This window comes from Cydia amplana, chromosome 16, assembly GCF_948474715.1.
Source record: "Cydia amplana chromosome 16, ilCydAmpl1.1, whole genome shotgun sequence".
NCBI lineage: Eukaryota > Metazoa > Arthropoda > Insecta > Lepidoptera > Tortricidae > Cydia > Cydia amplana.
In genome coordinates, this window is record NC_086084.1 from 7,994,846 (window position 1) to 8,021,375 (window position 26,530).

At 40.1% G+C, this 26,530-nt stretch overlaps 2 protein-coding genes across 2 annotated transcripts; one reads left to right on the plus strand and one right to left on the minus strand.

Annotated features, from left to right (window-relative positions):
• Window positions 1-157: 157 nt before the first annotated feature.
• Window positions 158-11,698, minus strand: LOC134655527 (nucleolar protein 8). The gene is made up of 8 exons (XM_063510995.1): window positions 11,418-11,698; window positions 11,188-11,312; window positions 10,736-11,050; window positions 10,324-10,503; window positions 10,027-10,250; window positions 1,598-1,887; window positions 1,124-1,360; window positions 158-382 (listed from the first exon to the last, which is right to left on the minus strand). The coding sequence occupies exons 1-8, from the start codon at window positions 11,602-11,604 to the stop codon at window positions 207-209; spliced, it is 1,734 nt and encodes a 577-aa protein (XP_063367065.1). The 5' UTR covers window positions 11,605-11,698; the 3' UTR covers window positions 158-206.
• Window positions 11,699-13,661: 1,963 nt separating this feature from the next.
• LOC134654950 (uncharacterized protein DDB_G0287625-like) lies at window positions 13,662-25,222 on the plus strand. The gene is made up of 5 exons (XM_063510381.1): window positions 13,662-13,707; window positions 13,991-14,297; window positions 14,410-16,356; window positions 16,449-16,571; window positions 24,455-25,222. The coding sequence occupies exons 1-5, from the start codon at window positions 13,663-13,665 to the stop codon at window positions 25,189-25,191; spliced, it is 3,159 nt and encodes a 1,052-aa protein (XP_063366451.1). The 5' UTR covers window position 13,662; the 3' UTR covers window positions 25,192-25,222.
• Window positions 25,223-26,530: the final 1,308 nt, after the last annotated feature.

The window sequence follows — 26,530 nt, forward strand, 5'->3', positions numbered from 1 at the left end:
TCGAATTGCCAATAGTCTTGATTCGAATTAACTCATCTGTAGGCTGATTCGAATCAGATAACTCCACTCGCCCATCGCTAAGAAATGTATCCCTCTAAACTACTTAAATTCATCCATCTGGATTCTGTGCAAACAGGATAAAGATAATCAAAACCAATCTGATATCTGGACATTTTATGTAACAATGTTTATGGTATATTTATAACTCAGCTTTTCTTTTTGTAACTCTTTTTCATAGATTTCTTTCTGCCACCAATCTTCTTCTTGAACATTTGGTTCTTTCGTGCCGTGTTGTAGATGCGCTTCTTCATCACTGATTTAAGTTCTCTTCGCTCCTTTGGTGCGTCTTGTAAGCCAACGTTATTGAAGAATGCCAAACCGTCTGTAAAGTACAAGGAAAAGATTGAATAACTTGAGCTTGTTATTTCCTTCCACGGAGAGTACTCCACCATACCTCTCACTTATTAGTTTACGTGAGTGAAAAAATTGAATGATTACATATTACATTTAATTTTATAGGTACATTAAAATAAAGGATCAATTTCGCTTTCTGTGGAAGTTATATAGGTACAGTCGCCATCAGATATATGGGAGCGGCCAAAGTGATCACAAATATCTGAACACGCACTCTAACGCCTTGAGAATAGAGACGTGTTCAGATATTTACCATATATGAATGAATTGCTTAATACGCTATAATTTGTGAGCGCCTTGGCTGCTACGATATATCTGATGGCGACTGTATCTAATAAATAATTGATGGTTCTCAGATACATATGTGTTATGATTTATGATGGTCTTATTTTTTTATCTCAGCGCAGCATTTTTTGTCAAATTACTAGAGAGACAAGTAAATTGTAAAGACTGCAAGTTTCCATTGCTACTTTTCTTATCATTGTAATGTTGCGGATGGTGTTGCATTAGCGAGGACTCTCTCTCAGGTCACCTTAATGCCCTCTAGGTAGTGAGGGCCGTAAAAAATACGTAATTAAGACATTAAAGTGACGCTTACGAGAGTGACGGTTTGAATAGGTCCGCAATTTAATATTAATTGTATGTATATTATAGGCATTGGTGATTATAGGCATTTAATAATATGCGTTAGGTAAAAAAAAAAATATACCTTTCAGACGAATGTCGTCTTTGGAAAAAAATAAGTTCTCTTTCCACACTGCCTTGACTTCTGTAAGTGGTGGTACATCTTTTCCTGTATTGGTATTGTTCTCGGGATCTTCATCCTCCGCTTCAGATTCAGATGAATCATAAACAAAAGGATTTTTTTCACCAGGATCCAATGGATTTTTCACTTTTTTTTGCTTTTGAGGTTGTACGGGTGTGTAGCTATCTTGCTCCGTTATACCTAAAAAAACAAATGTTTCTAAATAAATAATACATACCCTACCTATAACCAAGGGCGCAGCCAGCCAGTGAAACAGGGGGGGGGGGGCGAGTTGATAGGCCTAGGCAGAGGTCGCAGAGGGGCAATTTTTTTTATTTTAGTAGTATAGAAGGATTTTTTCCTCACTGACAATTTAAAGTTCTGTTCTCTGAAGGAGTGTTATGAGAACCTGTCTCCATCATTCATACATGTACATACCTTGAGGAACAGTGTCATCCTCTCCTGCATCATCATCCCTATTGAAAAGGCTTCTAAGGCTGAACCCTTCAGCAGGCTGCTCAAAAGCTTCCTTAGTTATTTCACTTTTGTAAAACTGCTCCTTTGAAACCTCTACTTTTGGGACTTCTGGCTGCAGTGGAGCTGGTTCCGAGGTCGCTTTTAATTTATTTTTATGCTTTTTGGATTCCTGTTTTACCTCTTCCATGGGAACCACAAATTTGGCATGTTCGGGATTCATTGGATCAAATCTTATCATTCCCATATTTGGCCTGAAAAAAGGAGAAAGTACTTTTATTATTTATCGTTCCTAACAAAAACATAAATGTGAAATGAGATCCAAGTTCAATATTCAAAATATGTGTCGTTATTAACTCGCCGACGCCGAAAAAGAATTGGAGATCTATATGGGTACCAAGTTCTGTGCTGTGTATAAATCCCCATATTCATTAACAATTACACATATTTTTAAAATTTTACTTGTCTCTCATTTCACTATTATGTTTTTGTTGGTATATCATTAGTTTTTATACAGAAATTACTATAGTATTCATCATGAAAGCAGTCTTGCCCAAGCTGAAAATTAAACCCACGGCGCTAACGTACGGTCAATTGTCCAAAATTTTCAGTTTTCAGGATTTTTTCATTTGTATACGCCGAATAGTATACCTTTATGCATTCGGATAGCCAGGCGGCACTCTTAGCCCTAACCTCTGATGTCACCACATCGAGGCTGGTTGAGAACTGCAGGCAACTATTGAACAACCTTGGAGCCAGGAACAAAGTTGTTCTACGTTGGGTCCCAGGGCATGCGGGTATCGTAGGAAATGAAAAGGCCGACGAGCTCGCGCGAGCAGGGGCTAAAGGGATAAACTACAGTCCTGAGCCGTTTTGTGGTATCCCCAAAAGCCTAACGCGGCTCACTCTAAAGACCTACTGTCAATACACAACAATTCAACTCTGGAGGGAAACAACAGGTTTGAACCATTCCAAAGCGCTTATCAAGGCCTTCAGCAAAAAGGCGTCCTCGAACGCCTTAGCGCTGTCTAGGAACCAACTGCGCAACTTGGTAAGGGTGCTTACTGGGCACTGTTGCCTAAATAAGCACATGCACACCATGGGGAAACGTGACATGGGGCGGTGCAGACTCTGTATGGAGGCAGAGGAGACGCCCTTGCACATCCTCACAGAGTGCCCTTGCCTAATGCGTACTCGTGACTTAATCCTGGGCGGGCACATATTGCGCCCGGAGGAGGTAAAGTCTCTCGAGTTCAAAAAGATCCTGCAGCTATTTGAAGTTGCATGTTTGGATCGAGAGTTGTAGTAGGTGGCGATCACAATAGATCAGCGATGGTCGCAGTGATACATAGGCTTTGGAGCCTTATATAGCCCCTAACAAGAAGAAGAAGAAGAAGAAGATACCTTTATGCCCGAATGCCCGATATCAAGTTTCTAGGTCGTCCGGAAGCTTTTTGATCTATAAGTCAGTCAGCCACATAAATGCCGGTTTTTAAACGTTATGTTCACTGGCGATAGACGGGCAAAAAAAATGGGCGATAGGGGGATAAATTTAGGGGTCGGTTGAGCAAGAAAGTTGTTGTATGCTAAAATTAACCTATGGAAATTAAACTACAAGTGCTAGATAGTGTAAGACGAAGTTACCTTTGCAATCCGGGGGTTGTGGGATGAACCGTTGGTCTCCGTTGTGGACCGCTGGCGATGGTCCGAGCTGCCCTTGTTGCAAGCTAGAGGTAAGCTTAGAACCTTTACCTTTGGTCGCCCAACTTAAACCTTGGGATTCTCCACTGCACGGATGAGCACGGTGTCCTTCGGCTACACAGCACTGATTCTAAATATTCTAAGCTTTGGCAGTAGTGCTTTTAACAAAATTGCGATAAAATTAACGAGAGTGGCGACAGACGATGTTAACTGGTAGTAGGCTTATGACATACTGGCTCTGACAGCTCATGACAGAGCAATATTCGAATTCAAACTGTGACTTTGGTGTTGCCACAGTAATTACAAAAAAAATAACCCTAAAAATGCATAGCCAGAGCTGAACATTCCGCCCACCAAAATGCATTTGTATTTTGACTAAGCGAAAATAAAACAATAGAGTTAAGTAAGCGCGACAATATTAAAACTAAACAACAACAAATGGACAACACAAAGGTAGCGCTCTAAAGCGACTACGCAGGCAGTGGGCACAGTTTGACCACAGGCCGCTTGTACAACCCTGTGGCAGTGCGCACAGTAACCACACGACAGATCCCGTCAGATCCGGGGTGTGTGTCGATAATGCGACCCAGGGGCCACTTCATTGGGCTCGTCTGCTCGTTCACAACGAGCACGAGTGCGCCGACTTGGACGTTGGGCTGTCTGTCGTGCCACTTCATCCGCTGCTGGAGAGTATGCATATACTCCTTCGACCATTTGTTCCAGAAGTCCTGGTGCATCTTCTGAAGCAGCTTCCAGCGTTGGAGGGGGCTAACCCGAACGTCCGACAGGTCTTCCTCAGGCACGACCGACAGGGGCTCCGTGGTGAGGAAGTGACCAGGAGTCAGAGCCGTCAGGTCATTAGGGTCGGTGCTAAGAGGAGTGAGGGGCCTTGAGTTGAGCAAAGCCTCGATTTGGGTTAAAATAGTCGAAAACTCCTCATAAGTCAACCTTTGGTTCCCGACGACACGCGACAAGTGTGTTTTCACGGCCTTTATTCCAGCTTCAGCGAGTCCTGAGAAATGTGGGCTACCCGGCGGGTTAAATTCAAAATTGATTGAATGGTGTGCAGCAGCATCCATCACTAGACGTTGCAGGATGTTGTTCGCACCGACAAAATTTTTGCCTTGGTCAGACACTAACCGGCTGCACCGACCACGACGAGCGACGAAACGCCGAAGTGCGGCGAGGAAAGCATCCGAAGACAACTCGGTGACAAGCTCGGTGTGAATGGCCTTTGTGGCGGTACAGACGAAGACGCAAATGTAACCTTTGTACGTCTTATTACCGCGTCCGCGACCGAGAGCGATATCGAAAGGCCCACCAAAATCGACCGCTGCGCTCGAGAAAGCTTTCAGCTGGGATATTCGATAGGAAGGTAAGTCCCCCATGAATGGCGCAGGAGCACCCGGTGGCCGCACCCGAAAGCACTTCATACATTTTGACACGACTGCGTAAATAGCCCGTTTTGGACACATGACCCAAAAATGCTGCGACAACAAGTTGTGAAGCGTTTGGATGCCTGGATGCATGAACCGTCTATGGTATTCGTCGATAAGAAGGAAGGTCAGACGACTGTCGCGAGGTAGAAGCAACGGATGCTTCACGTCGAAGTCGAGAGAAGCTCGCGACAGGCGACCGCCCACCCTTAAGAGACCCGCGTCATCCGTGAACGGGGACAGTTTCCGGAACGCTTTCGGAAGAGAGTTCGAATGACTATTCGAAATCTTTTCGATTTCCTGAGAAAAGCAGCGCTGTTGCACGGAGCGCACGAGAAGCATCAGTGACTGCTTCAATTCGAGAGGAGTCAAAGGTCCGCGTAATAACTTCGCGGCCGTCTTTTGGTTCCTCGCGTTGTTCGCGAAGCGGCGACAATACGCTAAGATACGTTGGAGTGTTCTTAGCGACGAGAACTTCTCCAATAAGTTGTCAACCAGTGCGTTATCATTGGACACTACGAGGACCGTAATCTTTTGTTCGTCGTGAAGGACATCCCTATCTGGCGTCAGCACTGACTTAGGCCAGCTCTCAGTGGGGAGTCTGAGCCAATCAGGCCCGTTCCACCAACCTGTTTGATTGACCAAGTCTCGAGGAAGCAAACCACGCGATCCGCAGTCGGCTGGATTGTCAGTGGTTCTGACATGATGCCAAGAGTCGGGAGGGATGACGTCCTGAATATGGCACACACGGTTGGCCACGAACGTTTTCCACCTGGACGGACACGACTTGATCCAGGTTAACGTCACACTCGAGTCCGACCATGCAAAGACTCTATCTACCGAGTGGAAAGGCTTCAAAGCCTCCACGACCGAAGCCATCAAGTCCGACAGCAGAACCGCTGCGAGCAATTCGAGACGCGGCACTGACAATTTACGTAACGGCGCGACCTTGGACTTAGCACACACCAGTTGGACGTCAACGTCACTGTCCTCAGTTACTGTACGGCAATAGATTACGGCACAGAAGCCACGTTCTGACGCGTCACAAAATCCGTGGAGGTGTAGCACGTCGAATTTACCAACTAAACGGCGAGGCACATCTACAGCACTCAGCGACGAGAGTTGAGTTTTGAATTCTTGCCATTCCAGTCTGATGCTTTCCGGGACATCTCCATCCCAGGAGACGCCCGAAACCCAAAGTAACTGCATCAGATACTTGGCGAGGAATGTTACAGGCGACAGGAAACCCAATGGATCGAAGATTCTAGCTATCTCCGACAGAATAGTGCGCTTTGTGCATCGGCCGTTAGGAGTAGATGCTACACGAAAACGAAAGGAATCAGATTGAGGTTGCCATAGCAAGCCCAATATCTTTAAAGAAATGTCAGTCATTTCTTCGAAGTGTTTAAAGTCTTCCGAGTACAGATCAGAAGACGGAAGACTCTCCAGGAACTCACTACTATTGGAGGTCCACTTCCTGAGATGAAAACCCCCCGACGACAATATGTTAGTAAGTTCCGCTTGAAGCGAACGCGCCTGCTCGACAGAATCCGCTCCGGTGACGACGTCGTCAACGTAGATGTCACGAGCGAGAACGGTTGAACCACCTGGGTAGTTGGCTGCAGAATCACTAGCAAGTTGAGCCATTGTACGAAGGGCTTGGAATGGCGCAGCAGAAACCCCGTAGGTTACCGTTTTAAGACGGTAGTCGCGCACAGGACCGACAGTAGAGGGCCGCCACAAAATGCGCTGAAATTCAGCATCCTCTTCAGGAACCAGAATCTGCCTGTACATCTGTTTCACGTCACCTGTGAAGACGACGGCATGCCAACGAAAGCGTGTGAGCAGATCGAAAATGTTGGTCTGAAGCTTGGGCCCAGCGAAAAGAGTAGCGTTTAAGGACTTCTCGTTGGCGTCCTTAGCGCTGGCGTCGAAGACCACGCGAAGAGGAGTGGTGACGGAGTCACGCAGAATACCATGGTGAGGTATGTAATAGAAGTGGCCTTCACTCGTAGAAGGAGGTGCCACTTCCTCCAAGTGACCACGAGACTCGTAGTCATCCATGAATTCCACATACGCCCTTTTGAACTCAGGGTTGGAATTCAATTTGCGTTCTAACGACGTGAAACGCTTGAGAGCGATTTCGCGCGAATTGAGGAAGGTAGGTTTGTTCGCGGGATCGACAAATGGTAACGGAACTACGAACCTGCCATCCTCATTACGATAGTATTTCTCACGAAAATAGTCCTCGCAGCGTTGGTCCTCCTCAGATACGACAGGTTTAGTCGGAGAACTAACGTTTTCCAATTCCCAAAATTTTTTTATGGAATCGTCGAGCGACAAAATCTGTGAGGGACTCGACACGAAAAAACAATGTTTATTATTGTTGCGAGACGATACGAGAGCGCTTGATGTGAGCTGACTGGCGTCACACTCACCCATAACGACCCATCCATAGATGGTTTTCAACAGAGTAGGCTGTCCAGATTCCCCGCGCCGTATACCGGGCAACAACGACGAAACGAAGACCTGTGCGTTAAGCAACAAGTCCACCGGCGCCGGACGGGCAAAATCAGGATCAGCCAGCGATAAATTTTTGGTGTGCGACCAACCCGACGAATCGACAGGTTGTGGAGGTTGGTCAGCACATACCGGCGACAAAACGAAAGCTTCGAGCTTAGTACTCAGCGAAGAGGGTTTATTACCCATTGGCTTGACCTCACATGAAAGTGAGCCAAATGTTTGATTGGGCGAATTGCCAATGCCAAACACGGTGTGTTGGCCAGAAGTCTCAAACCCTAGCATTTCAGCACAAGACTTTGATATAAGATTGCATGCACTCGCACCATCCAGAAGCGCACGCACTGGGCGGAAGACACCAGAACTGTCCCGAATTAACATCCTGGCAGTAGCAAAAAATATTGTATTCTCTCCCGCCATAGCAGTTAAAACCGTGTTACTACTACTCTTGCTAGTACTGCTCATGTTATTGCTAGGTGCTGCAGTAGCAGTCTCTGTAACCGTGGATGCTTCAACATTCTTTGTAAAATGCAATAAACTGTGGTGCGAACGATGACACACACTACAGCGAGAAGCCCGACAAGTTTTCACTCTATGGGCATTCGAGAAACATAAAATACACAAACCCTTCTCCTTAACAAAATTAAACCGGCCATCATTATCTAAATTTAGAAACTTGGTACATTTGTCGAGACTATGTTGACCCGAACAACAAACACAGCTCGGTGTTGACGGAGTCGAAACGACCAAGGCAGTTTTGTTTTTAGGCAATGGTTTAACGTTCTGAGCTTGAGGCCTAACACTAACACTTGAGTTTTCCAAAGCCCTACTCCGCTTTTCAATAAAACATTTCAAGTCCTCAAACTTTGGAACCTCAGTATTGGAAGTAAGTTGTAATTCAAATGCTTCCCGAGTGGCAACATCTAATTTTGCCCAAAGCAAATAGTACAACATAAAGTTCTTATCGGGGAGGTTAAATTTGGATAAAATATTTAAATTTTCATTAAAAGTTCTAAAAACCCTTTCCAAATCTGTTTTAGTTTTGACTGGCTCACAATTTAGCAGTTTCTCATAATACATAACAGCGATTTGCCTCTTCCTATCATAATAGTTGGACAGTGTCTCATATGCACTGCTATAATTGTCACCCGACAGAGGAAAACTTTTAATTAAATCATATGCGGAACCCTGAACGCTTGACAGTAGGTAATGTAATTTTTCCACGTTACTAATTGTGGTTCGACTATGTATGAGCGAGTCATAAAGCTCTTTGAAAGACACCCAACTTTCCAATTTTCCATCAAATGGCTTAATTGCTATTTTAGGAAGCTTGGCTAAATTATTTTCAAGCGTTAAAGGTTTCACATCAGACTTATCACTTATCTCACTTTTGGCCATTTGTCTTAATCTACATTTCACTGACTTTAACTTACTTTCAAACTCCCTCGTAACTTCGTACTCTTCCGCACGTCTTTCAAGTTTCAGCGGACGTAAAATGCTTAGCTGAGCCTTGTGAAAGTCTTTTTCTAAATCCTTTATGTCCGATTCATCATAACCTCTTAAGTCCGAACTTTCAATGTTCTCTAACCTGAATATAGCGTAACCCCGCGCGACACGGAACATGTCTACGGTCGCGGGCTCCGCCTCACTATCACCATGTACACTCATATTGTTTTAAATGCAATTATATACACTAAACCGGCGAAAAGAAACACAAGTCACAAAATAATTGCAATATAACGACCTCAGTACCGACTGACACTAGACACACTGACAGCTGACGTCGACACTTGACAGCTGTGACAATGTTGCCAGCAGTATTAACCACGAGTGAACGAATGGTTTAGTAAAAGCACTACTACACGACCACCAACTTTCTTGCTTACCCTCGACTTTTTTTATAAGTCTACCCTAAATTTAGAAGCAACAGACAACGACAAACGAAAAACCAAAGGTCACTTTTCAAATTATCCGGTTCGAAGGACCAAAATGTTCACTGGCGATAGACGGGCAAAAAAAATGGGCGATAGGGGGATAAATTTAGGGGTCGGTTGAGCAAGAAAGTTGTTGTATGCTAAAATTAACCTATGGAAATTAAACTACAAGTGCTAGATAGTGTAAGACGAAGTTACCTTTGCAATCCGGGGGTTGTGGGATGAACCGTTGGTCTCCGTTGTGGACCGCTGGCGATGGTCCGAGCTGCCCTTGTTGCAAGCTAGAGGTAAGCTTAGAACCTTTACCTTTGGTCGCCCAACTTAAACCTTGGGATTCTCCACTGCACGGATGAGCACGGTGTCCTTCGGCTACACAGCACTGATTCTAAATATTCTAAGCTTTGGCAGTAGTGCTTTTAACAAAATTGCGATAAAATTAACGAGAGTGGCGACAGACGATGTTAACTGGTAGTAGGCTTATGACATACTGGCTCTGACAGCTCATGACAGAGCAATATTCGAATTCAAACTGTGACTTTGGTGTTGCCACAGTAATTACAAAAAAAATAACCCTAAAAATGCATAGCCAGAGCTGAACACGTTAATTTATTAATCAATAACTATTTGAGCTACGTTTATAAAATTTTGTATTTTTGACAAGCTAAGGGGCTTGAATTAATAATTGTGCCAAATTTCATGTGAGTATGTTATAGTTGTGAAGGAGTCAAAAGTAGCTCGAAATGGTTCTAATCTAATTGGAATATGACTGAACATGTTTTAAAAAAAATCAACATATACTTACTTAGTTTTCTTGTCTTTGTCAGGTTTATTTGCATGTGTTTTGATTGCTACACCAAGAACATCCTCCAATATCTTAATCTGCTTTATCTTTTCATCAACAGGTTCACTTGGATCCCTATCTCCGCCGAGTTCCTCAGCTTCATCCTCCGTATGGTTTTCTTCAATGAACCTTTCATCTAAGACAAAGCGTTTGTCAGATTTGTACCTCGATTGTAAATCTAAAACCTTTAAATACATCCTGTAAAATATTTCACCTACACTACAAAACAAATTAAGTACTTTTAAACAGTGATACTACCTTCTGTCCTTTCTTGCCTTCATACTGCTTTTTTATTTCAAAGTTAACTTCTCCATCACTCTCATCGTCATCAAAAAGCGTATTTTTCTTTGCTTGTTTTTTTTGTCCAGGGTGTTTGGCAAATTCTTGTTGATCATCCTCTGTGTCAGAAAATTTTAGTTTTTGATTGGGTTTCTTATCCTGTGGAAAGACAAAGGTGATTAGATTATTTTGCTATACTGACAAGTGCCGCACAGAAGTAGATATGTGGGTTGGGCCTTCAAAATGATCCTGTCTAAACTTTATATGACAAGATAATTAAATGTTAACTCTAGTTTCCTATGGGTACCACATGTATTTTGTGGCTGCATTTCTGAAATAACCGCAGAATGCAACTGTGTTTATTTATTTTAGCTTAAAGAATGATACTTACAATGTCAATCAATCCCGTTTTGATTATTTGTTGTTTACTTTTAAATTCTTGTCGTTTTTTCAACATGGATGCCATTCTCTTCTTGCTTGATTCTAGTTTCTTTTTATCTTCTGCAGATACAGCTTGCTGTTTATTAAATGCTCCATGAACAGGAGGTTTATGGATGTTAACTTTAGCTTCATCTATATGGTGTTCCTTGTTATTTCTAGTTGGCTGGATTTCATTTTGTTTAATATCAATTTTCCGTTTTCTTGGGTTTAATCCTTCGCCTAATTTAATAACAGGATGTTCTTTTGATGGTTCCTTGTTGCTCTGCTGGAATTATATAAATACAATAGTGTAAGATAGAATAGAACAAGATAAGTGTAAGGTAAGTTTTCTAAGCTAGTTTAATATAAAATATGATTCTAGGTATCATTATGAAAAAATTAAGTTAAACAGTTTTTTTTTACCTTTTCTGCCTCTTTCTGCTCATTTTCTTGTCTTTCCCTTTGCAATCGTTCAAGGAAGCTCTCTCTAGCTCTGGTTACATAAAGCTTGCTGCCGTTAAAATCTGCATTACAGAAGTGTCTGATACCTGAAAGTAAATTAATAAAATAGTAAGCAACTCTACTAAAATGCTTTGTGCTCAAAATTACATCTTTGGCGTTAAAAAATAAATAATAGCAATAATAATACTTACAAGCTTCAATTTCATTATTAGCGCCGGATATTGTAACGAATGCAAATTTAGATCCTTCATTTTCTGTTGCAGGTTTAGATTTAATATCTAAGTTGGTTACTTCTGCAAATTTAGAGAAGGCAGAGCGCAGCTCGTTTTGTTCAAAAGTGTTAGGAAGATTTCCGACGAAAAGTCTTGTTTGGGACATTATAATTGAATTGCTTATTGTGTGCAATAATTTCACTACACCATATTTATTGCAAAATTTAACGAAATATCCTGTTACAAATTCTAGGTTATGTTTTATATATAATGTCATGTCACAATCACATTGACATTGACTTGACGGCACATGCCGGAGATAATATAATATAGCTGGTCAACCAAAACTTGTCAGTAAAAAAAAGGCGCAAAATTCAAATTTTCTATGGGACGATATCCCTTCGCGCCTACATTTTTCAAATTTGCCGCCTTTTTCTACTGTCAAGATCTGGTTGACCAAGTATAGTAATTACCGTAACACACTACCGCACACCACTGCGATCTTGAGTGTGGCCCACTGCCTATACCGAAGACGGTTTTATAGTGTGTCAAAGGTCTGTTTGACTTCAAACATAGACAGAGAGAATCATACTGTCTTTGTCTTACCCTAGTACTAGCACCCAAAAGAAAAGGATGAGTATAGTTTTTTTTGTTCCTATTTACTGACAAGATTTGGTTGACCCAGTATAAATTGCACACGGTAATATTTGTAAAGCCCCCTCCAGACTATGTGCGTGAAACGCGGGCGAAGCCGCGAATGCGAGTGTGGAGTCGATTTCGCTGTCTGCGAAAATCGTCTCCACACTCGCGTTCGCGGCTTCGCGCCGCGATTAGCGCACGAGTATGGAGGGGGCTTGAAGATGGACCCTAAGCGAGCTGTCACTGTTGCCACTTTGTTTTTATGTACGATTAACAATATGTAACCACCTTGCTGTGGCCATGTTGATAAAGTCATATCGATAAACTGTCGACATTTCTTGCAATTTGAATTTTACTTGAAAAGTTTACCGATACCTAAAATGAACAAAGAACGCTTTTACTCTTTATCGTGGTTATCAGATCACGATTTTATCGACACGCCACAGCAGGGAACGAAGGGAAAGTTCAGATTTTTAATTACAATACATAAATACGTATTAAAATATGTGTTCCGCAATAATTGAATCATTTTATTATCTTAAAATATATCCATAATCCATTAGCATTTCAATTTTGTTTATTTTTAACGAAGAAATTGAAGCTTTAATTAATCGCTTTTCCGTTCCGCTGTGTAGCGTTTATCGATATATAACATGATTAAAATCGACTTTTGACGTCCCTAAAAATGCACACATAGACGTTTGTACGCAACATACACAGCTTTGTAACCACCAAAACGGCAACAACTGGATTTGAAGTTCGTCTTGTCAACAGTATAGTTGTCCTTTTTTGACAAGTGGCATTTTCACAAGAGGGAGGAGAGAGAAGTGATACTAGTTCCTGCGCCGTCAAAGAGAACGAACGTTGAACGTTGGGGCCTTGATAAAATTACTTGCACACATGAATCTAGTATTAAACTGGATTGGGCATGAGTGGTGGGGGTAACTGACAGAACGGGATAGTCTTATGTATCTTTCAGTAGGAGTAGCAGCGAAAGCGCTATTACTGTTTGTCCTTGTCACAGTCTCACCTTTTTTTTGTTCCCCACCAAAAATTAGTATGAATCATGGCGGGCAACAAATAAATTCAACCAATCATAGCGTCGTATTGCGTATGTTTTGTCCCTCACGGAAGCACGCGTAGACCACTTCTATAGGATGCTACCTTCTATGCTTGCACATAAGTGTAAGTCAATTATTAAAATTTAAAAAACCGTAAAAAATTCAAACTTAAGTTATAGTTGGTCAAACCAATTTGTCAGTAAATAGGAACAAAAAAAAAACTATACTTATCCTTTTCTTTTGGGTGCTAGTACTAGTATAAGACAAAGATTAGATAGATTATCTCTGTCTATGTTTGAAATAAGACAGTCCTTTGACACACTATATCAAATAAAATTAAAAACCGGTATCGGAAAGTTTTGTTTGGATATCTCTAAGCTACACAAATGCCAAACATACTTCAAATCACCCATCTTCAAACAGAAATTCGTTATTACTCGACTACTCGTTTATCTGTCTGATGATTTGTGAAAGTCGTAGCTGTGGACTGGCTGGTAAATAAAGTCTAGTGATAGAATATAATGATGGAAAGAAATAGTAATGTTTTTAAATTTCAAGGCTCTAAAATGGTTAGTATTTAGCAATAAACCGCTCCTCTTACCTCTAATATGTGCTCTGAACATATGTAATTGTCTAATTACTGATGATATCAATTCAATTTATTTATCGATAGGATCTCGGAAGGTTAGATAAATGTAATAAGATTGAATTTTTCTTTGATGCATCTACTTGACTACAAATGATCAAACATGCTAATGAAACTGGATGCTGTAAATTATATGTCTCCTTACTACAAACAGCAGCAGTGAAAACAAAAAACTCTTTTGTAAGAAGTTATTTTTCTCTTTTTAGATTGTTTCTGGCAAAGGTCCAAACACTAACTTCACCAACAAAAACTTCACCATGGACACAAGTTTTCGTCCCAACCTGTTCTCTTCCATCTTGAATTTGCCACGAAATTTTGAGAAGCAAAGTTCAGCAGCGTCAGTGGCCAGCAGCCAACGGAGTATATACTATAGACGAGACACCTCTCCCACTGGTTCTGTTGGCAGTGACTTGCAGCCGCGAAACTTCCACCAACCTTTCTATTCAAGAAGCTTATCTCAACGATCAGTGTGCAATGACAGAGCAGTATCACCAGTCTCAATGAGAAGTATTGGTAAGATTTTATTATAGCTCTCAGTAAAAAAATAGCAGTAGGTTCAATATTGATAGAAAAATTATTCCTTAAATATTATTCCATATTCTCTAATATTTAAATGCATTTGCAGATTCAACAGCCAGTCGGGCAGATACAATCAAATCTTGTATTGATATAATGAATCAATGTACTGAAGATGAATGGAAAAAGATTAAGCACATAGTGAACAGAAAGATTGAATATAGGAGAAAAGCTCAGAAGAGGCGGAAAATGCACATGTCCGTGAAGAATTTCCAAAACAGGTATGAGGATGACGGTGAGCAAGGATCAAGCTCATCAATCAGCAATGATGACTGTGTATCAACACAGACAGGATATAGCTGGAGACAGTTCTCACAAAGAAATGGTGTACTCCAAAATGAGAACACTTTGTACCCCCAGAATAATACAATGTGTCCTAGAAATACCTTCTCTCAAAGGTACACAAGTGGCCAAGCAAATATCTCTTCCATGCATAAAAACACTCTTAATGCCTCCATATGTTCTACTAAAAGCATGCAAAACATGACAATGATGTCTCAAAGAGATAGGTTCAGGGGTGGATTTCAATTCCCATCTCAAAAGCTTAACAGGTCTGCACTTTCTGAGGAGCAACGGCAAGTTAAAAGCAAGCAACTCCCAAAGGCAGATTGTGCTAATAAAAAGATGAATGTACAAAGAGACCAGATTGATGAACTGAGTGATGAAAATGACAACATATTCCCGGATACAACAGAAAAACCAAAAACAGTGACAAATAAAACTGGAAAGAGAAAAGCTGAAAGTTTAGGTGACATACCAAGTCCTACTACAAAGAAACCAAAAACTTTTTCAAGTAATGACAAAGTTAAGAAGCAAACACAAAACATAGATAACAATGAAAAGAATGAGTTCGAATTTGTGAAGCCTCAATTTCCTGTCAAAAAGTCTGCCCCTACTAAGCTTCGGGAGAAAATGATTTCAAAATCTTCTGGCATTCCAGGCCTATTTTGTAGCACTCAAGAGAATGAAATCCTGCAACCGCAGCCAGTACGAGCTCCCAGCCCAGAGCCACATGTAGAATCTGAACAAGATAACCCAGAGCTGACTACCAGTGACATGTCCATGAGGCCCAGCTTTATAAAAAGAAAACTATTTACCCAGACACTTGATGTCACTGAAAGAAAAAATAATAGCTTTGATAGTGGTAGTGCAGACAGTCCACAAAGCAATATCTATAGTGCATTGTCTAGAGAAAAACATAAGACAAGAAAATTGGTCACCAGCCAGTCCCTTTTAAGTCGTGATGTTAATCAAGATGACGACAATCTCTTAGATTTGATTCATAAGATTGTCCCTCCAAATCAAGTCAATTCAACTATAACAGCTAACACCACCAAACCAAGGGTCAGTGGGACTAAGAATGATGATGATAATTGGGACATTACTTCAATTATATCAACATGTAATAATGATACTGTCAGTGAAACTTACACAGATGATGAAATATTCAAAGAAAAACCCGTCTCCAAAAAAAATTTACAAGAGGAGAAAAATAACGTTGCAAATAAACCTGAAAATAATGTGAACGCGATAAATGACAAAAATGACAAATATGTTGGTAACACAAATACAAGAAATGTAGGCAACATGAAGCCACCAAGTGGTAGAAATGTTAAAAGCCGTAGTAATGCAAATCAAATAAATGCTGACAATACTAAAGATGTTGGTGATATAAAAACAACAAATAATAAAAACATCAAAGATCTAGAGGAAAGTAAACTGGCAAATAATAAAAATGTCAAAGATGTTGGTTATAAGAAAAGAGCAAATAGTAAAAATATCAAAGATGTTGGTGAAATGTTGACAAATAATAAAATTGACAAAGATGTTGGTGATGAAAAACGATTAAATAGCAAAGATGTTGTAAGAAGGAATCCCCTAAGTAATAAAAAATGTAAAGACCTAGATAATAAGCATAACACAAATAATAAAAACAACAAAGATGTTAAGAGAATGCATCAAGCAGTTCCCAGAATGGATACGCCCGTGAAACCTTGTAAGTATTTGTACGAGTAATTGCTAAGCTAATGCACAGAACTGTCGGTCAGTTATTGTATATCATTGTTAACACGTGTTCTGACTGCGTAGGTCCCGCGAAGAGGGTGATGCTGAGCCGCAGCGGTATCGACGCGTTCTGGGACACGGACGACAGCGACCACGAGTGCGCCGCGCGGCGCCACGTGTCCCCGATGCAGGTGCACCACCACACAGGTAATCATTTGTAACCCTATTAGTGATGGGTAGGACATCAATTTAAAATGAGTTTGTATGAGTACCTCATTTTATAAAATGAGGTGTTACAATGTCTTACTTCAAATGAGGTGAGGTACTAGCATATTTTCAGCGTCGACTATTCCATTAATTCTAACGGCGACAAAAATATTTAATGTATATACATATTTATGTATTCATCACTTCCTTTATAAATAAATAAATAGTAACATTTAATTGGAGTGCAATTCTGGAGGTTAAGAATAGAACTTTTAGGAGAAAGATAATTTTAGAATCAAGTAAAATAGAGGAGTGAAGTAAGACATTTTTGCGGTACGAAGTACTGCGACAAATTAACAAAATGAGTGGTACAAATGAGGTGCCTCACGAGTGAGCGACTCAACACTAAACCCTATGTAGATGTAGATGTAGTGTAGGGACGCCCGGCCGGATGCAGGCGGGCTGTCGATCGCGTGTCGCGTTCATTCGGCCCTGTTCCCTGGAGTTGGAGCTGCAGGTTACTGTCCCGGCGGCATTCCCACATTATTCTCCTCGAATCTTCTTGTTTCCCTGCAGAACAGAAGGACATCTTTGAGTTCGACGTCCTTTAGTTCGTGTTCTTTCAGTGTGTCTCTACCGAATGTATTATATCGCGGTGCCGCGTACATAGTACATTCTGCTAGTAAATGTAAGCTAGTCTCCTCCTTACCACAGTGTGGGCAGGAGGCGTCTCTACTAATTTCCATTATCTTAAGGTGTCTGTTGAGAGTATTGTGACCTGTAATGATACCTGTCAGTAGTCTCAGACTGCTCTTACCTAGTTTCAAAAGATGCCTGGTTCTCCTGTGGTCTAACCCTTTGATCATCATCTTCGACTGTCTACACCCAGTCTCTTCTTCCCATTCTCTCTGTGCTTCCATCTCTTTTACCTTCTCTATTACTCCCTTCGTGACATCCGCTGACATAGGCAGAGCCGGTTCCGGACCTATATATTCCGTCTCCGCCCCTATCCTCGCCAGCTCTATACATCATAGCTTATAAAGACACGTAGGTACTGCTTGTACGAGTATGTGCGGAGTATTGGCTCGCCGGTGTCTTGGGCAGGAGGGTCAGTAGAGCATGCCGGGGCGGCAGATGATGGGAGAAGTACATGAGTAGACCCAGCTCCTACTGCACCTTACTAGATCACTACATAGTATAAAACAAAGTCGCTTCCCGCTATCTGTCTGTCCCTATTTATGCTTAGATCTTTAAGGTGACGGTAGAGGTGGGTAAATTTTCAGATTCTGTCAATTTACCCCATTTCACACACAAGCGCACTTCACGCACACTACCTCACTTTACTGGGACAGGTCACTGACCCATCAAGTTTTTTTTTAAGATAGCGTTTTGAGTTTAGTGGCCTCCTTTTAGGAAAAGCGTTCCATTGAAAGAAGAAAGAGAAACAATACATTTAATCTTGCTTTCCTTGTCTGTTCATGTCACACGTGACGTATTTAAATTCTAATAATTCATTTGGTTGTTGACAATTTTCTACATTATGGCTTTGTCGAGATACGCGTTTTCTAAAGTTAAACCGAATAAAACAGATGTCATTAAGTCAGATGTAAAATTTTATTTACTACTCTATACGACTTTTCATAAGGCTCAAAATCAATTAAATGAGAATTTAAATAAATAAAGTTCCGGCAGGGTGCAAAATTTAATTAAGGCGGACAAAATAAAATTTGAAAATATATGGAAACAGTGTTGGCTAATGTACCCCTAATATCTTTACCGATTTACTTTTATGTGGTATATTCGCCTTTTGTTTCACTATTAAATTAATACAATTAAAATAAAAAATATTATACCGGTATTCCACCGGTATTATTTCAGTGCTGAAGCGATTATCTTCGATCGTAGCCTTGATAATGTAGGTGTTGATAGTTACTTACGGCGGTAGGAGCGGCAATGAACCCCGTGCAGAGTAGAACGTGAGGTGCGTTGGGATAAGTGCATATATCTACTTATAATTCTTTGGCTGGTTGGTAACCCTCTATATTTTATTTTTTGTTTTACTGTTATTAGGTTAAGGGAGTTTTAGGAAGTGAAAAAAAAAATGATTTTCGTTTCATGCGCTCGCGTGATTGCCGATGGATTATAATTAGACAAAAGAACTTGTTTTCCACGCATCGAATGTAGATCCCTATGACACTTCCTCCAAGTCTTCTCCAATAATGTTTATACCGTATTTTAATTACCTACCTTAAATGTTACATTTCTAAATATATTTTTTGTGCTATACATACTTCAAAAAAATCGCTGGAGGCCTAGCGGTAAGAGCGTGCGAATTGCAATTCCGGCTCGTACCAATGAGTTTTTCGGAACTTATGTACGAAATATCATTTGATATTTACCAGTCGCTTTTCGGTGAAGGAAAACATCGTGAGAAAACCGGACTAATCCCAATAAGAGCCTAATTTACCCCCTATGGGTTGGAAGGTCAGATGGCAGTCGCTTTCATAAAAATTAGTGCCCACGCCAATTTATGGGATTAATTGCCAAGCGGACCCCAGGCTCCCATGAGCCGTGTCAAAATGCCAGGACAACGCGAGGAAGATGATGATGATGTGACACATACTTCCAAAAAAATCTACAAATATTTTACGTGACAACTGCTTATAAGTAAATATTATGTAGGTACACTTATAAAGTATAAAGTAGAAAATATCTTATAGGTACATAATATAAAAACCGATCATGTACGAGTAGGATTCACTATGGGTTCCACAGTTATACATTTTTATTGCGTATTTTTTGTTTAAGACCAACTCACCTATTATAGGACATAGGTCTTCCATTAATCTTTTGGCGTTGAACTATTTTTTGTATATGTATTTATGTAATACAATTCTGAGTTAGGTTATGGTACATTTTTGCTCACCTACTTATAATTATGTATTATATCTGATATGTCACATGATACCAAAAATCGCCACATAGTTAAAAGTTCATTTATTTACGTTACTCATCTTCGGATCACCGACTTACTACTTCCTTACTTGACATATGTGTACTAAATTTCAATTGAACTAGTCCAGTAGTTACGGTGAAAATTGGCTTTAACAAAATGGCAGACACACGAGTGATCTTATAAGGGAGATTATTTTCCTTGAGTGAATGGTATGCATTTACCCCAATGCACCTCACGTTCCACGCGGCGCGGCGTAATCTGGCCCCTATTTCACCACGGTGACAGGTACGACAAAAACATCACTGTTATTGACGCCATAGGCATCCATGGACTACAGTTACCGCTAACACTGATTTAAACTTTCACGATTTTTACACATTATTAAATTGTACAACGGAACCGCAAAACGTTCAAGCGGATAAACAAGACCAAGTGCGGGTAGTTCGAAAAACTCGCGCGGTTAGAAGATGCTGATGTCAACTTAAGCCAGTCTTCTCCGAGACCACGGGGACAACGCCGTCCTCGAAACGTCGGAGGTAAATCTTAAAACTTAGATACGCGATTAAGTCCCGTTGTACAATTTAATAATACAGTTACCGCTTACCATCGGGCGGGCCGTATTCGTGTTTGCCACCGTCATTGTACCTATTATTAAAAAAAAACTTTATTATATCGGATAAAACAGACATTTCTCTCGCAAAAAAATCTTGTGACAATTGTCACAAGATTTTTCAAAGAATTTTCGGTAAGTCTTGACAGGAAATGAGTTCTGTGTCGCAATTTCGATACAGTTGCCGTGTTTCTTGTGGCAATTGTCATTAGCTTCGCAAAATAAGAATTTTTTAGTGGCAATATAATGGAGTTTATTTATTTATTTATTAAAATGTTGGTGGCAAACAAGCACATCGCCCGTCCGATGGTAAGCGGTTACCGTAGCCTATGGAGGCCTGTGACGTCAGCAACAGTGATGTCGACAACTGTCGCACCTGTCACCGTGGTCGTGGTGAAATAGGGGCCAGTAAGTACCTAATAATCGCAGTGGTCTTAAGTGTCACAGACCCTACTGGCGCTTAAGTCCTTTATGACAATTTCTGCCTATTTTAAATTGTTCAAAAAAAAAGAAACCGAATAATTATATCGGACTACCGAATTTTCACGAGAATCAGTTGAGAAATGTGATATGCAAAGGAGAAGAATTCGGACGTACGAAAGCATTTTTGCCCAAGTTGAAACGTAGACCTTCGCCAACGCTCGGTAAAGCTAGCTGCAGAGAAAAGGTACCACCCCTGCATACAATTATCTATCTGGTCGTACCTTTTCTCTGCAGCTGACTGTACACCTATAAAAATGGTTGTCCCTGCTGTAATTTTATACCGGTACCGTACTTTGTATTTCAACCGGTATAGTTTTACCTTCAAAACGAACCGGTATTGATAAATAATAACGGTACCATACCGCTTATACCGTAAAGAAAGCATGATGCAGTCTCTGCTTTGCACAATTATTGTGTGGACAAAATTCTTATAATCACCGAAACATACATACCTACGCACATAATGTCATTGAAATAAAACATTGTTATTTTATAGTAAATTTATATAATACTCGATATATACACATAACAATAACCAGACCGCAGCGGTATTAGCCTGTAAGCTTCATCTCTTGTCTCCAAATCCGCAAAAACTAGTTAGTACTAAATGCTGGTCTTGCTGTTATTTTATTCTTGAAGATTATGGCTTGTTTCTTGATTATTGAGAACAGCACGTAATCGCACACATATAGACGGAACGAACGGCAACAAAGTAGGTGTAGACACTAAGACTTTCAGGTATTAAACGAATTACGCTTCGTATTAATAGGTAAGTAATATTTAAATGAATATATAATATTCTCTAACGTAAATATAGATATGAGCGCCGATAGGCATATAGCCGGCGGCGGCGCGCCGGTCAAAATTGGTCGGCGGCGGCGGCGAATCGGCGGCGTGGCCTTCAAACACCTTCGATTAATGAAAAAAGAATTCAAACCAAAATTTTACCGAATAAACATGTTTTTGCTGTAAGAAAGTTATGAAATAAATACATTTTTTATTTTCAAGAATAATTTATTGAATAATGGTACGAAAAAAATTGATATCGTATAAACTGTCGATAAGCGGTATCGCGCGGCATCAGAGGCGGTCTTAATCATGGCGAGGCTTTGGCCGGAAGATCTTAGCGAGACCCTTATCTTTTGTGCTAAGTTAAAAATTGCGGATTGACTGTATCAGGGAAACCTCTTGTCGACAGTCCAAAGAAAATCGAGCTCCGTCATTAACCAATATCGACCCAACAAAACCGATTTATGTCAAAAAGGAGGTCCAACGCCGAGTTCCATGTAACACCGAAGACTTGATTTTGACGCCTCCCAATGCGAGGCCAGAGGATGAGCTGCAGGTAAGAATCGAACGCCAAGTGTAAGCTTGGCTGACGGCTGAACGCCTGGAGCGCCGATTGCGGCACGCTTCTGCGGGAGGCCGAGCTGCAAGAGAGCAGAGCGAGGGTGCAGGCCGATAAAGACTGAAGCCATAGTGTTAAAGATCTGGAGCTTTCCTGCTGGCGCATTCGTGCGACGCCAAAGGCCGAGCTGAAATGGAGCTATAATCGGATAAGGACCAATGCTCAAGCGTTTTAAAACAGGTCGAAAGTTGAGCTCCAAACAGGGTCAAAAACTTGCAGGTTCAGATAGAGGCTTAATTCCATGCGAGCGATGCTAGGCCAAAGATTGAGCTGCGAGAGAGCAAAGCTTGAAATTTCAACAGTGGCCAAGTTTAATTGAGACCCGATTCCGACGCACTTCCTATACAATCTATAAATTGTAATGTGGAACGTTCCACAATAAAAATGGAAGGAAATCAGTATGTTTATTACAAGCATATTGATGTTAAAATTGATATTAAATAATTTCGTTTCCCCAAGACTAGTAGCGCGGTTACTAGACAGATGAGCAGACATAGGTAGGAATCCGTGGGGTAAATTTTCTTGACAGGTAAGGACTTCCTATATCGATAAACTCAATTATCGATGCTCGTTCTATATACTAACTAGTGATCACACAAAGGTTTGCTTGTAAAAATATGTTTTTATTGAAAGCTGTAGAAATCAAATAAAATAATAACTCAATTCGCTTTGATTTATAATCAATCAATAAAGAGGTTGAGATAATATTGACTATTTCATAGTGCAATAAGTATTACGCCCTACCTTTATATAACCTAGAGATTATTTAAAATATGCTATGTGTGAATTTCATAGTTGTCTTCAAAACAATACTTACAAAAACACACAATGTTGGGGGCGATCACTAGTATATAGAACGAGCATCGATAATTGAGTTTATCGATATAGGAAGTCCCTACCTGTCAAGAAAATTTGCCCCGCGGATTCCTATGTCTGCAGATAAGTTTGCATTTGCCTTCGATATTTTTGAATTATATGGGCCTAAAATACCTTTTGAATGCCTACAAACTATTCGAAATGGCGCCGTTAATGATCTAAACTCGATTAAAAATATATTATCTGATTCTGAAAGTAGTAGTAACTACCAAGGTCACGCCGATGCCACGCCGATAGCGCAGCGTCGGCGGCGGCGGCGCGAAAATTTTGTCGGCGGCGGCGGCGCGCCGGCGCGGCGCTCATATCTACGTAAATACAAGATTACAATTGACATCAAATGTCATTGACGTACAGAAGTCATATACTTTTTTTTAATGACGCAAAATTGATACCAGCATAATGAAAATCAATCCCAATCAGTTAAACGAGTCTTTAAACTTTTTTCATTTTAAGCGGGTTTTGAAGGAACAAGTTACTTAAATTCAATTGTAATCGTATTGTTTTAGGATAGTTTACTGCTGTTTTCGATCGTTACGACCTGTAAATAACAACAAATCAAATTTTAAATAAATTTATTTACCCTATTTTTTGAAATACAATTTATCTACTGGTATACATTTTCGTAAGCGTATATGATGAAATGTCTAAATAATGTCAAAAACGAGCTACGACGAAGTACACGTCTGCTTCGATCCAAGGCCAGCGGCCATCTGACTCGAAGAAGAATTTTGAGTGATGTCGTCAATGTATGGAAATTGTACGAAAGTTTACATTTGGGATTGAATTTCTGTGTTGTATTTGTGAGTAAAAATATAAGTAGATAATAATTTGCTAGTTTAGTTATCTAGCTTTCAAAATCACACAAAAACTCAATTACTGTTAAAGGCAAAACTGTAATGCGTGTTGCTCAAACGGAACTCCATATTTTGATTTTTGGATACTTTTAGTGTCGATTTGTAGAGAATTACAGCAAATAAAAAATATTATGCCGTAAAGAGCCGGTACACGGCTTCTTCGTGAACAAATTTACGTATAATTTAATGCAGTTATTAAACATTTCTTGAACAAATTGATTGCACAAAGTGAGCTCTAAATCGAAAACGTCATATACCGTCCCCTTAATGCTACGCAACGGATTTTGATGCGGTTTTTTTATAGATAAGAGTGATTCAAGAGGCAGGTTTATGTATAATTTGTTAACCCGTGCGAAGCCGGGGCGGGTCGCTAGTAATTTATTAAACAAAAATCAACCTTGTTTTCGTGTTAATATAGTGAAGCTATTAACTTGTGGCAAAGAGAATTAAGTAGCTTGTGGTAGTAATTAGTGAGTATTGGTTGTCACCTGACGATATTATGTGACGTTATCAAGCAAAAGGGACCACATTATCGTTTATTACCATAAGGACGAAATTTGCTTGTATCTTTACAAGAATAACTTGTCAGAGCGTCCTTATGGCAAGCGACAATGTGGTACCTAATGCTTGTAGACTACACATATGTGACCACATGTTGTATGTGTCATTTATTCATGTAACATTTTTCTTTTACAGACTTGACACAGAATCATGAAATCAATCCGAAGCAAAGTGGCCCCGACACCCACCAGACTTCATCAACGAAAATAACAAAAACTAACAAAACTCCGTTAGTAATGTTGCAGGACGTACTAGAGAAAGTCCCGAAAAAACCAACAAGCAAAAAATGTACAAATAAAACTCAATCAAAAACAAAGAAGAAGTCTGATGATAATTCTCAACCTGAAAAAATCGTTCAAAATAATAACGAAACACCAAACAGGTCACTGCGGTCAAGAAGACTCAAAAACCTATCAGCCGCGTTGGAATCTGCAAATTCAGATCTTAAAGAAAATGATACTTCACTTAGAGAAAACATACCAACTAAAACAAAAGGTCAAAAGAAACAAAAGACTGAGAAGAAAGGAACACAGGATAAAAATAGTAAGACTAAAGCGACCGAAAACACAAAAAGTCGAAATAGAAAAGAAAACGACAGTTTAATAGATAACTCTAAAAACCGAGCGGAAACCCAGAAAAGCCCTAATAAAACTTGTAAAGAAAAAAAACCAGCTGATCAAATGAAAATTGATATTTGTAAAGTTTTAAGATCACGCAACATCGACCTGTCATCTTCGTTTAATTCTGATAAATTTGAACTAACAGTGACTCGTACAAGAAAATCTCGAACGCCAAGCAAAAGAATTTCTTTCAATAAGTCGAAAAATATGCAGGCCAACAACAAAATCAGAAGTAGAGCAACCAAGTCGTGACGTACAAACACGAATTATAACTAGATTTTTTTTACATCACAACACGTCTTTTTCTAACGGCGCTGTCTTTATTACAACCATGTGTTTTTTTTTTAATTTTAGCGTTAGATTGAACTTCGCAGAATTAATCTTGCAGTAGCATTAAAGTAACATGATTCAGTTCTTTCTAATGATATCAAAACGATTTTTTTAATACTTGTAAATCCACTACTATATGTAACTACATTAGTTAAACGATTATGAGTTATTTTATTAGTATGACACTGAACTTTCACGATTTTTACACATTATTAAATTGTTCACCGGGACTTATCGCGTATCTAAGTTTTAAAATTTACCTCCAACGTTTCGAGGACGGCGTTGTCCCCGTGGTCTCGGAGAAGACTGGCTTAAGTTTGACATCAGCATCTTCTACGCGCGAGTTTTTCGAACTACCCGCACTTGGTCTTGTTTATCAGCTTGAACGTTTTGCGCACTAGGGATGTCACTCTGTCGACACACAACACTAACGATATTCGATTTATCGACTGTCGATATTCGTTTACTTTACGCTTACATTTACTAATGACTGGATTCCATGTGGATGAGATCCAGATGAGAGAGTGACATCCCTAGTGCGCAAAACGTTCAAGCTGATAAACAAGACCAAGTGCGGGTAGTTCGAAAAACTCGCGCGGTTAGAAGATGCTGATGTCAAACTTAAGCCAGTCTTCTCCGAGTCCACGGGGACAACACCGTCCTCGAAACGTCGGAGGTAAATCTTAAAACTTAGATATACGCGATTAAGTCCCGCCTACAATTTAATAATATTTTATTAGTATTTACATAGTACTAGTAGTAGGTATGAATTCATCGCGGCCCACCGTAATATAAAATATGAACCACTCTTGTATTGTAACATATGTAATTAATAGTATTAATACTCGTAAAGTCCACATTTCTTACAGTTTCCAACACAGAGTCCGAGTGTCCGAGATTGACTCTCATTGGATAGTTTTTTTATTTTTGTGTTATTTTTCATTTTCGTCAGATTTCGATAAAATTACAAATATTACTTTTTTGTCCTTAATTGGGATTTCGTGTTTATTTCACCCAGAATGAAGGTCTTCCAACTTGCCAAATTTAATCAAATAAAATCTGACGGAATAAAAATCAACAAAAAAACAAGCAACAACGGTTGCACTCCGGGAGAGCCGATAGAAGTGAAAACTCACCTCACTATGTTACCGATGCCCGGAAACACGATACATACGTTTAGCGGAGGTATTCTATTTATTTATTATATATTATTATCATTCTCAAATAAGATCACACTTTTTCATTGACATGTTTATTTACA